General features: G+C 40.5%; 1 protein-coding gene across 1 annotated transcript in view; it reads right to left on the bottom strand.

The window, feature by feature from the left end:
• Bruce (BIR repeat containing ubiquitin-conjugating enzyme) overlaps nucleotides 1-12,085 on the bottom strand; it is a 54,667-nt gene that overhangs the window by 13,011 nt on the left and 29,571 nt on the right. Inside the window, exons 22-42 of the mRNA XM_064039679.1 lie at nucleotides 11,655-11,738; nucleotides 10,787-10,925; nucleotides 10,253-10,499; nucleotides 9,774-9,943; nucleotides 9,339-9,414; nucleotides 9,093-9,224; nucleotides 8,458-8,710; nucleotides 7,760-7,977; nucleotides 6,851-6,998; nucleotides 6,429-6,512; nucleotides 6,100-6,213; nucleotides 5,674-5,813; nucleotides 5,097-5,256; nucleotides 4,435-4,662; nucleotides 3,780-4,014; nucleotides 3,078-3,319; nucleotides 2,544-2,734; nucleotides 1,886-2,021; nucleotides 1,620-1,704; nucleotides 1,115-1,320; nucleotides 185-434 (exon numbers count right to left, since the gene is read on the bottom strand). Coding sequence (XP_063895749.1) covers nucleotides 185-434; nucleotides 1,115-1,320; nucleotides 1,620-1,704; nucleotides 1,886-2,021; nucleotides 2,544-2,734; nucleotides 3,078-3,319; nucleotides 3,780-4,014; nucleotides 4,435-4,662; nucleotides 5,097-5,256; nucleotides 5,674-5,813; nucleotides 6,100-6,213; nucleotides 6,429-6,512; nucleotides 6,851-6,998; nucleotides 7,760-7,977; nucleotides 8,458-8,710; nucleotides 9,093-9,224; nucleotides 9,339-9,414; nucleotides 9,774-9,943; nucleotides 10,253-10,499; nucleotides 10,787-10,925; nucleotides 11,655-11,738 — 3,538 coding nt within the window. The remainder of the gene's footprint in view (nucleotides 1-184; nucleotides 435-1,114; nucleotides 1,321-1,619; nucleotides 1,705-1,885; nucleotides 2,022-2,543; nucleotides 2,735-3,077; nucleotides 3,320-3,779; nucleotides 4,015-4,434; nucleotides 4,663-5,096; nucleotides 5,257-5,673; nucleotides 5,814-6,099; nucleotides 6,214-6,428; nucleotides 6,513-6,850; nucleotides 6,999-7,759; nucleotides 7,978-8,457; nucleotides 8,711-9,092; nucleotides 9,225-9,338; nucleotides 9,415-9,773; nucleotides 9,944-10,252; nucleotides 10,500-10,786; nucleotides 10,926-11,654; nucleotides 11,739-12,085) is intronic.

Here is a 12,085-nt window from a genome sequence, read left to right as displayed (position 1 = left end):
GCTTCATACCATTTTCTTATCAAAGAATTTATTTAGACAAAAAATGCTGTTACTGTAGTAATGTGTAATAAATATGTAATGCTAGTTTGTTTCCAATACAAAAGTTGCCGACAGGACAAACTGTTCTTTTTGTTCATGAAATACAATAACACATTTTTAATAAAAAAGTTAACATAACAAATACCTATAATGCGGTCTAGGATGACACAGCAGCGTGAGCAACGGCTTCCAGAACGTATTCCCTGGTCCTCCCAACCAGTCCTTCAGCCTCTTGGAAAAGCAGACAGCTCGAGCCCACTCCACGAGCTGGTGCACACTCTTCATTGAAGGCAGGTCAGACTTGGGCTGGGACTCCTTGTCCGGGTCGGTCATTTGCACGTCCTCTGCGGAGCCTTGTTGGGTCTTGATTAATTCTAGTTTTGCTTCGCTAAAGTCTGCAAGAGAAATTATCTTTTAGTAACTTTTCTATCAATGTGTAGCGTGGTGATTAACGCTCAATCCTTCTCCGTGTGTGAGGAGGCCTGTGCCCAGCAGTGGGACGATAAAAAAATGCTGTAACTGTAACTTTTCCATCAATCACAACATATTGATAGTCAAACTTGATGCAAAAAAAACTGCTTATAAATAGTGCTATTACGAACTTTTTTACTTTTCATACCAACTATTCTACTTTTGATAAGTTACAAAATCCAGGAGTAAATGGACTTCGGAGGTGCCTCTTATATCCCCAACAGTGTCTTACTGTAATACCTCATTGGCCTTACAATCTAAACAGGCATTTAATAATTATAGTAGGACATTGGTTCCTGATTATTTTTGATTATGATGGCACGTTAAACTGTAGGTCCCGGCTGACATTGAACATCCTTGGCAGTCGTTACGGGTAGTCAGAAGCCAGTAAGTCTGACACCAGTCTAACCAAGGGGTATTGTGTTGCCCGGGTAACTGGGTTGAGGGGGTGAGATATGGCAGGTGTTCCTTGTAAAGCACTGGTTCTCAGGTACATCCAGTTAGACTGGAAGCCGACCCCAACATTATGTAGTTGGGAAAAAAGCTCGGAGGATGGATGATTGGTCCCTGATTCACTTCTTATAATTATTATTTTCTCACTAACCAGCAATAGCCTTAACAACGGCAGCGGGTAGCCTGGAGTGCAGCAACGCGAGTGTAGCGGCAGGCGACATGGCAGCCGCCGCAATGGTCTGCAGCTGCCAGCCACGAGCCTCCCACGACACGGGGGCTGCGGTGGCTGATGACGACGGCGCTGAGGGGGTTGCGCTAGGAGACTGGACCTTTGTGTCGTCTGTTAGACCTTCCATGCTGGGGGTGAGAGAATCGTGATGAGATTTTATTCTCATTCGGTCAGGCATTGCTGTTCATTATCAACATTGTTCCCAATTAGATAAGACCAAATTTTTAACATGTGAATTTTAATACTATAAGTTATATATGTTTGCAAATAATAAATGACTTGACCGATGAATGACAATGTTGTTAATAATTCGACAGCGAAAAATGGTTTGCGCTGCGCTTAAAGTTTTTCACAGTGCAGTCACTGTACCAAACCATTTTGAACCATATTGCGTTAATTTAATATCAAACATAGTATGAAGTCTTACCTCTCGTCTTGATCCATAGGTATGTCCATGTGTTCTAAAAGCATTCTGAATAATTCCGGCCTGATGTAACACATGGAGCATAAAACTGCGAAGAAAAATGAAAACAGTTAAGAAATAATCAATATTAATTTTGTGAAAAACCTAATTTTCTTAACTTTAAAAGACTCGGAAATAATTTAGCCGTTCACCAAAAAGCTCATTGTAACTAAAATTCTATACATCGATAAACTTTTCGTAACAGTATCGGTAAAACAAAGCAAACTCACTGGCGTCTAAGGATTTCTTGAGCAGACTAGATTCGGGCACATCCTTGACCCACGTGTACACTAGCTCGAATAGATCATCCGTGATCAGCTCCTCCAAATTATCCAGTATACGCTTCTCTTTCAGTGTCCACAGTACCTGGGAAGGAAAAGTAATAATGTAATGGTGTCTAATGTTAAGCCATTTTTTTAATATGCCAAAGAAGTAAGCTTCAAGTGGTAGGCATGTTTAAAGCTCGATATTTCATCATAACGTAAGGAATATGTTCCTGCCATGTCGTGGGATCCTATGAGGGTTCCTGATCATTACAAGTCGGCGCGTGAGCGATTCTATCGCCATCTAAACACTTGATTCAATATCCCATACATCCTCTGCCGACAGAGACTTCGAAATAACTTTAACCTAAAATTACTATTTTTTTTTTTAACGACGTCAAAAATCATCAAATTACCCCTCCCGCTGTGGGTTAGCAGCGGTGAGGGAGTGTCAGACTCTTACTGACAAAAACCGTCGTGTTCCGTCGTAGGTCTTTTATGTACCAGGGCCGCGGTATCTCTTTCGAACAACCCGTAGCATCCACTTATGGAGCTTGATTCATCAGGTCGTGTCGGAGTTGATATGCAGTATGTCTTGTGACATGCTGTGCTACACTGTACATACCGACGCTAGTGTGTGAGTCAGCGCAGCGGAGGGCGGCTCGCGCTGGCGCAGCCACAGCTCGGCGGCGGCGGCCAGCCACTGCACGTAGGCCGCCACCGCGCCGTCCGCGCACCAGCGGCACAGCTGCCGCACCAGCTCGCACACCGCCCACATGCTGCCGTTCACGCGACCGTTTGTGGGTGCTTGGAAAGCTAGAATGAAATAAGATATTATTAAAAAGCCGTAAAAATGGAAGAAAAATCAGAATTTCAGACTATATAGTTGTAAACATTCAGGCAAATAATTTTGGATATCCATTTATTTATGTCTATTTGATTTGATGCGGAATACTTCAGATTTATTGCAGCATTTACCTTTAACGATAACGAGCAATTTTTAGTTTTCAAAGTTGCTGATTTGATCAATGAGTGGCAACCATATGGTTCATAATGGTTTGCTTATCGTTATAATTACATGGTCCAATTAGGTTTTAGTATACCATACAATTAACATAATCATTAAGTTACAAACTTCATATCCACAATCACAACTCACCATGAGCATGCGCGTGAGCGTCCATATTCAACAGCGCTGTAATCAACGGGCCCCTCAGCTCCGGCGCATGTCGTGCAGCCGCTAGTAACGCCGCATGTGCATGCGTAGCCGGAGCCCCGCCGGCCGCCACGCATGCGCAGAGCGCGCTGACGGCGCCGCCCGCGCGGGAGCGAGCGAGGCGGGCCCCGGCCGCGCTGCCGGCGCGGGTGCATGCTGCCACTACACAGGCCCAGTTGTTGCTGCTGGAAGGGAAATAGGTACTTACGTTACTGATTTGTTTACTAAATAAGATTTCCTTGTCCTTTTTGGGAAGTCAGTAAAAAAAAATTGAGTATAACCCCACTGCAAGAATTCAGAATCTATATATATCAGAAGTATATACAATTAAGTTACATACAATTTATTTATTTCTTAACTAGCTGCTGCCCGCGAATTAGTCTAAGTCGACGAAATATAACTGCCGAAATACCATAGGTAGTTGTATGCACTTCCATAGTACATTATGTATGTTCTTTCACTACAGTATAATTATTATGCTAGCAACTGAGGATTATTTACAGCCACATAAAGATAATTATGTTATATACAATTTAATTATTTCTTAATTTTAATCATGATTGACGGCCAAGGCCAAGAAAACTCGCGAAGATTAAGTACGGAAATATCAAAGTTCGGAAGTTAAACGATAATTGCAATACTCACGTGACAGGCGTAGTAGTAAGACTGTTAAAAGCAGGCGCAGCCAACAGCCTCAACTGCAGCAGGCCCATATTGGACGAGTCTCGAGGCTTATACAGCCGGATCTGCACAGTGGTACAGACCACTGGCCTGGCTACTACTAGACGGATGAAGGTCATGCCGGCAGTGCTTTGTGGAGGGCCTAATGGAGCTAGTGTACCGCCGCAACCGGCTTCAACGCCTACAGCGCCGGGGCAAGCTGAGAGTAGAAATGTATGGTTAGCGATACGGCAATATATTGATAGATGGTAAGTAATTTTCGATTTATGTACTTTATTAATAAAAATAAAATTCACAGAAACAAATAAATTTTCACAAACGTACGGTAGACCGCACGTCAGTGGTAACTGTCATGCACCTTAACCCAATAGTAATAAGTACGATTTTCCTATAAAACTGTTACCACTGATCTGAAGTTGACTGTACATATTTTTTGCAAAATAAATATTTATAATTACTTTTTGCCAGTCACTTTTAAATTTCGAATTGGTGACTTTCATACAATATGACGAAGTGATTTTTTACTTGAAGTATTCTTATCAAGGCATAAGTTATAAAGCTTTCCAAATGTATTAAATAAAAGCACATCCTACAAAAAAAATATTAAATAGTTACTCACTAGCCAAACTAGTAAGATGCGGCTGCAACTGGACTTCATGCAGCTGCACGGCATACGGAAGCGTCAGCGTCAGAGCGAGCGAGGCGTCGTCCGCGCTGAAGAAGTGGTAGGACCACGCGGCCGCGCGGACGCGCCGAGCCGCGCACGCGCCGCGGACGCTCATGCCGCCTCCGCCGTCCAGAAGTACGTCCGCTGCTTGGGCGGTAGGATTGCCGCATGATACCGTACCTGGGGACAGAAATGTTCGAAGTTATTGATTGGAAGTATGTTGGAGAGAAGTCGTATCAAACATATAATTTGAAAATTCCAACAACATTCTTCATTAAAAAATACTAAAACAAAAAACAAGACAAAATGAAACTTTCTTCTAAACGCTTGCTTTACTACTGCAATGTTTATTTCGCTACGAAAATCTCCACACACTCCACAAGCGATAGAAAGCAATAGAAAGTATAGGGTGCCTCAATAAGTGGAGGTTATTTGCCGGATATTTTATTCCATACCTAATCGGAACATGTCTTCCTTACAATACAATAAAAATATCACATCTGTATCAAAAAAACACTTGTTTTTATTTTAAAATTAAAAAAAAGGAACTCTTATTGAGACCCCTTATCGTTTCTAGAAAGAGTAAGACACACAAATCTTCAACTTAGACTTACATAGAGGAGCAATGTTAACCAATCCATTAGCGGTCTCAATAACAGGCGTTTGATTCTTCTTGTTGCCCGACGCCGGCGTAGACAAGTTCATCATTTGTGGCGGCAGCTTCAAGTAGTTCATTAGGGACGATACTAAGCCTTGTCCACTGCTGGGACCGGCCTGGGAACAATAAATAATTATTTAATATAAGAATACACTAGAAAAATCATTCAAACTTATGACTTTGTAAGGACAATTATGTGAGTGTTCTTTTCCGATCATAACACTTCGATAAAAATGGAGAATGGTCTTGAATACTTGGCGCTACGATAGCTCAGCAGGTGGAGTAAATAATGCGGACTGTATATATAATATGCATTATAATAACTTTAGACAACACTTAATATGAAAAAAAGAACGCGTGCGCGCGGCCGGTACGCTTAAGCAAGATTTGACCTCTGGACCCGGCGCTATATTTTTTTTAATTGGTTTCAGCTCTTATCTACAAAAATAGAATCTCATATTGTTAGCTAACAATATCTTCAGTGGTCTGACAGTGTTTTCTTGACATATTATATACTGTAGTTATTTACATACCTGATGACAAGCGGTAAGTTTTTCCAGCGCGAGTTCTAAGCCGCCCGCGTCTATGAAAGCGGCGAGTGCCTCTGGGTAGTCGAGCACTCGGATGATCAGCTGTTGCATTGCTTGAGATAGATTCACTACTTCTTCTTTCTCTGTAATGAAGAATTTTAATTTACTTGTTTTTATGTTATGGTAGCTGAGTTTTTAACACATTGTGGCATTTACCAGTGAATTGAAATACCATGGTGTTGATACAACACAGTAAAACTATGTATTTAATTATTATTTTCTTAATTTTCAAACCTCTGATTAAGTTTCCTGAAGTAGCACCACACAAAAAGTTGCCTTTAAAACATGATCCTTTTTAACAGTAATTGACTACTTCTTTGCCATATGATTCATAGATAATAATATAAATAAAACCTTCGTGTTACTCACTGAGGAACTCCATGAGGCTGGTGACCATGAGCGCTGGGTTTGATGCTACGGTAGCCATATGGGCTACTAGCCAGAACACCTCCTCCTTCAGAGACGATGGCTCTGAACTCATGCCTGTAACAGTCACATAATATAAGGTAAATGCAATACAGTTGGATAAGAATCATTGAAAAAAAAAAATTTGGAAAGAGGAAATCATAATATAATAATATTGCTTCCCGAAATTCAATTGAATCTTAGAGGGGATGATAACCACATTTTGATCAACTGTACTTGCAGTAAAATAATTATTTATTTAATATTGTGGAATAGTTTTGTATGTTATTTACCTGAATTCAATGCGACAGTGTTCATGCCGTCGCATATCGAGAGCGTCCTGTAGAACTTCTGCATGATTTGTTGATGTTGCAGTACTGTTGACAAAAACAGAACATTGATTAGAGAAACAATTCCTTGTAGATTTCTAACATATTCCTTAGATTTCAAAAAGCAGTGGATATAGAAATATTCATTTTTTATGATCTTCTACAAGTTTTTTTTTTTTTTTTTTTAGGAGAAAATAACTGTAAGCTGTCATCAAATAAAATTCTACAGTTCTCGCCCCATTACTTTGCATTTATGTAAGCAAAGATACTTGACAAGAACTGTAATTTTTTATCTACATTTTAAGATTTTGTGTTCGGGTCATAAACTCGAAATATCTGTAAATAGAAATAGCTGTTAGAAGTTAAATAAGGAAAAATAATCCTACCAGTGTCAGCAAAGCACGGCGTCCTCGCAGCCTGCTGTTTCCTCTCGTCTTCCACATTGGTCGCCTCGGCAGTGCTGCTGTTTTGTGCCTTACTCTCATCGGTCTGTGATTGCTCTCCGCTTGTTGATACTGAAGGGCTTGATGACGACTGGGAAGAAAAAAATATAACTTTTATATCTCTGTAAGGGTTCCTACATACCAATGTCCGACTAATAATATTTATCAGACGGCGAAAAAAGTAGTTAACCTTGACATTAATATCAAAACAACAAACTAAAGTACATAAGTCGAAAAAGTTTGATAAAAAAGTTATAAATTACGTCAAAAACAGCGACAAAATCAATTTTATTTTAAAATATCGTTGAAAAGTTACAGCTAAAATTGAAAGAACCAATTGTACCCACCATTATACACTATACATATAACTAACCAAAACATAACAAATTCACAGAAAATCTTGTCAGAACAACACAAAACAAGGATTCATTGTTTACTGCAAAAAGTTTAACTAAGAAATGCCATATTACATCACTTGAGTCATAAACACTATGTTTCTTATGTTATTCATTCCCAGACGGGGATTCCCAGATTAAAGATAATGTTTTTTTTTACTCTTGTAAAGACTAGTGTTCAGATATTTTCCTGTTATATGTTGCAAATGTTCTATGTTTTATCATTCAACTTCTGACTAATATATTTAGATGTGTAACGTTATGTAAATGTTTAGTTTTTTGTTAGCAGATTTACCAAATAATAAACATAGAAAAGATTTCGTAACTCATTAGTGGGTCAATGATTGCAATGAATGAGTTGTGTTCGTAACTTTTTCTAATGTCAATATATCTGTGATAATGCGAAGAGCAGAACTCAATATTTTCAACAACAACAACTTAGCACAATAATACTCACGGCAGCAGGCAGATGCTGCGGCGGCAGCGGCACAGCGAGCAGCTTACGGCAGTAATGCAGCAGCTGCGCTAACACTGCTCTGCGCAGCGGAGCCCGGCGGGCGGCCCCGGAGCCGCCGCCAGCTAGTACGTCGGCGAGGAGGCCGGAGAGACGGGCTTCCGAGCCGCCGGAGCCGCGCCAGCCGCTGCTCTCGCGTACCCACCATACTGACTGGTGCGCTAGGGATGATAGTTAACGTGTTTCAAAATTGTCGGTAACAAAATCAATTAAACAAAGTATTCAATCTTCATAAAAATCTGTATTTTTTTCTACACAAGTGTGTATGCTGGTTTCACAGTTTAATGATTGATCAACAAATGTTTTAGTTTGGGTATGTTTCTACCTTATAACTGCCTTTAATAAAAAAAAAATATTATAAAAAGACAGAACGATTTTTATTAATTTTATCCATCATCCTTTACATAATACACAATATGTAATGTGTATTTATTAATATATTTAACAGTTTATGTACATAGTTACACAAAGAACACAAACAAGAAGAAAAATAGAAAAAAATGCACAAAGGCACAGCTTATTTCATAAGATATCTTTTCCAGCAGGCCTGTTATGGGAGAGTGCTATATGCATACCTCCTCCTGCTTGACATCAACAATAGATTGAATTAACATCACTACCAGTGTTGTACGCTAACTCACCGACAGTAAGGAAGAGCGGCAGCGCGTGGTGCACGTGCCTGGCGGCCAGCACCTGCAGCATGGGGTGCGCCAGGCGCAGCAGCGTGGCCTGCAGGTCGTACGCCTGCCCCGCCTCCGCCTCGCGCCGCCACACGCCGCACACCGCGCGGAGAGCGGCGAGAGCACCGGCCGCGCCGCGGGCGCAGATCACGCGCGATACGACGGAGTGTAAGGCGGAGGCTGCGCCAGCTCCAGCGCCTATTTGTGCGCCGCCCTGTCAACAGATGACAACGATATAGGGATCAGCATAATTATTATGTCTAGCCTTTTCCCAAGTTCGGGTCGGCTTCCAATGTAACCGGATACAGCCGAGTTTTACATGGAACGACTACCTATCCGACCTCCTTAACCCAGTTAAGCGGCCCATCCCTTAGTAAGTTGTCAGAATCCCCCCCCCCCCTCATCCACGTATCGACCGCGCCAACGTTGCTTAACTTTACAATCGATTGATTCTCGCAGCTTTGACTTAGCCAAGAGCTTTTTACAGCGCTTTTGGCAACATAAACTTCACTCTTCAAACAACTGTTTACTACACATTAGGCATAAAACGTGATTACTTATTATCAGTATTTACTTGTAAAAGTATGATTTCTTACCAAATAAGGTTCAGAAGAAGAAACAGCGCCATCTGTGTTGACATTCATAGTAATAAACTTGACTAGCGCCGGCACGAAATGCTCGCACTCCAGTATAACGCGACCCATAGTCTGAGTGCTACTTCCTTCAGTCTGTGAAACAAAACAATATTTTTAGGATACACACGAGAAATAAAAGACATTTTATATGAAATTTTGTTTTTTTTTTGCTCATTTTGGTCTTTCGTAGAGAATAAAATAATTTACCTGTAACGGCAAGCTTGCAATCCACGCCAAAGCCTGCATCGATAATACCCAACATCTCAGTGATATGTTTTCTAACCTGTGAATAATTTTGTGTTAGATTAATTATGCGAGATCAATTATGCATGAGATAAATATTGTTATTTTATAATGTGCTGGGGAATAAAATAATTGATATACAAATATTTGTCGGACATTTTTGTAGCCCTTTTCTCCTGTAAATAATCCAACTAATATCATAAAAGAACAAGTTTGTATGTTTGGATGTTTGTTCCTATTTTACGCAAAAACAACACAATAAGTTTTGTTGTAACTTGACAGTAATATAACGATTAATTGAGTACCATATAGGCGGTACGGGTAATGACAATAGTTTCCACGGGACGCGGGTGCAACTGAAAACAGTTGTTTTTCAATATAAATGTGGTATATACGTACGTGCAGAGCGAGTGCAGCGTGGCGTTGACGGTGTCGGAGGCGAGGCGGATGCGCGGCGTGTCGGCGGGCACGGCCAGCGTGGCCAGCGACCACGCGCCGCCGCTGCCCCACGCCGACCCGTTCAGCGTCAGCCACAGAGAGATCACGTTCTCCATGAAGGTGCAGTCCATCTGCAATAAAACATTTAAAATACGTCAAAAATGATTTCGCCACAGCCTAAAAACGTCCACTTTAGGACAAAAGCCTATACCCTAAGGTACCTTCTCCTGTCGTATTTCTTGCAACATCTTATGCCGCCAGTTAAGAAAGTTAAGTAAGTTGAGAAAAAAGAACACAGTTTTTCCTACGCATACACGTAGAAAAAATAATAAATATTTATACGACTTTCCCTAGGTATTGATAATATCCTTGTCAGTACATAACTAGTTATACTGAGATAGTGTAACCAATTTTTATTGTGACACAGTTTGGAATCTCACCTGATAATGGAACTCCAAAGCCAGATGTCTAAACACATCATAGAGCGTGTGTGTTAACGGCGGGTGTGGCCTGTGCGGTGGCGGCGGGGCCCGCGGCGGCGGCGGCGGGGCCGGGGGCGGGGCCCGCACGGCGGCCGCTAGGGCCCCCGCGGTACCCAGTAGGGCCCGTCGAGCGTGGGCTTCACCTGCGCCGCCGCAGCCCCCTCCTCCAGCTTCTAGACGCGCGTCCCAGCATACTGATACGTTGCTAGACACATGGAATACATTTCTAAGTTACATTTATTTGCAAGAAAATCTGATTTAAAGCTTTAGTTTCTTCAGTCAACCTCAAAAGATATTATTAGGCCTGGGTGTAAAAAAGTTTTAAAACTGGTATCTAAGTATGTACATATTTAAAAGAGAGAAAAAAAAAATGTTTGTTGGTAAAACACACAAAAAACAACGCAATTTATTATGAATCTTCTAAGAATAAAACAAAGCAAAAATATCAATCAACAATGCACAAGAAAGAACTACTCTCTGATCATAACTTACCTGGAACTATTATCAACCACCAGTTTCGTTCTAGTCTCCTTCTTGACAGCATCAATAAAGTACTGTTCTAACTTCTCTTCCGAAGATTCCGAGTCATCAGACTCGGCTACCTGAGTCAACTGTTCTTCCACATCGATATCTAGGGAGAAGGAAATACATCGGTCAAACATCGATATGGAAAAGTATCGATAAAGCAAACTGATACAAGCTGACCACATTTAACGATAACAACGAGGTTTTATGCTAGAACCGTGTTTTATGTGGTTGTTAATCTTTTGGACGCCAAAATGGTTAAGTTTATGAAAAATCATACACCCATAAAATAATTCAATAGTGCCCAAATGGTTATGTGGTGGCGCTCAAAAGATTAAATTGTAAAGCTGCTATGATGGTGAATGTTTCATGAACTGTCACTAAGCGTGCTCCACTAATATGCGTTTCATGAAATGCTATGATCCTGAAATGTTTATACAAGCAGTTGACGATATGAATGATCATTTAGAACCTCTGTTTGCCCAAATATGTTAGCCCTTTAAGGTAAGGCGTAGTTTCTAAATTCGTATATAAAAACCTTCTTTAAAGCCCATTTAGAGGCAGCAAGAAGCCCGTCCGTGTTATAAAAAAAGCAAAGAAAAAAAAACATCAACGCATCAATTCGTCTAATAAACAGTCACGCTAAAGCGCAATCGATATTCGAATCGTTACTCAATCGTTATAATCGATTAGAGGCTATGGTGCTATGCAAATGTGTAGCGGTTAGGTGTGGTCTGTCGTCCTACACACACTACATATCAGTGCAAACCGAACTAAGCCCGGTCATCGACCTTACAGACATATAGACTTGTTATTTTATGTATAATGTCCTTACTTGCTAAATTGACACCTGCTGTGGAAAATAGTTTGGGCTTGAAGTTGGTAGTCTTCCCCAGACCAAAACTATCCGCTAACAAATCTGCAATAACAATAACACAGCAAGTCAATTCTGCTATCTCTTTTAGAAAACGGGTAACTCGTCAATTTTATCGATATCGATAAGGAAAAACCAGATTGATCTTGTACAACATTAATTTTGGATAAAATTTTGTGTTTGTTTTTTAAATTAATAAAATGAATGAAAATAAAATCGAATCAAAAATAAATTCCTAACTACAATTTTGAAATGTTTCGTTAGAGCTGTGCCTGTGTGCATCACTATGCGGTTTTCACTGATTTGTAGGATTAGAAATGAGTTTACTAACGACATCTACTTGTTTGTTTGGAATACAAACACTTTCACTTATAAGTAATACATGGGGAATG

This window comes from Helicoverpa armigera, chromosome 20, assembly GCF_030705265.1.
Source record: "Helicoverpa armigera isolate CAAS_96S chromosome 20, ASM3070526v1, whole genome shotgun sequence".
NCBI classification, from domain to species: Eukaryota; Metazoa; Arthropoda; class Insecta; order Lepidoptera; family Noctuidae; genus Helicoverpa; species Helicoverpa armigera.
Note: the sequence above shows the minus strand (reverse complement) of the source record. Positions and strands in the feature narration are given on the sequence as shown.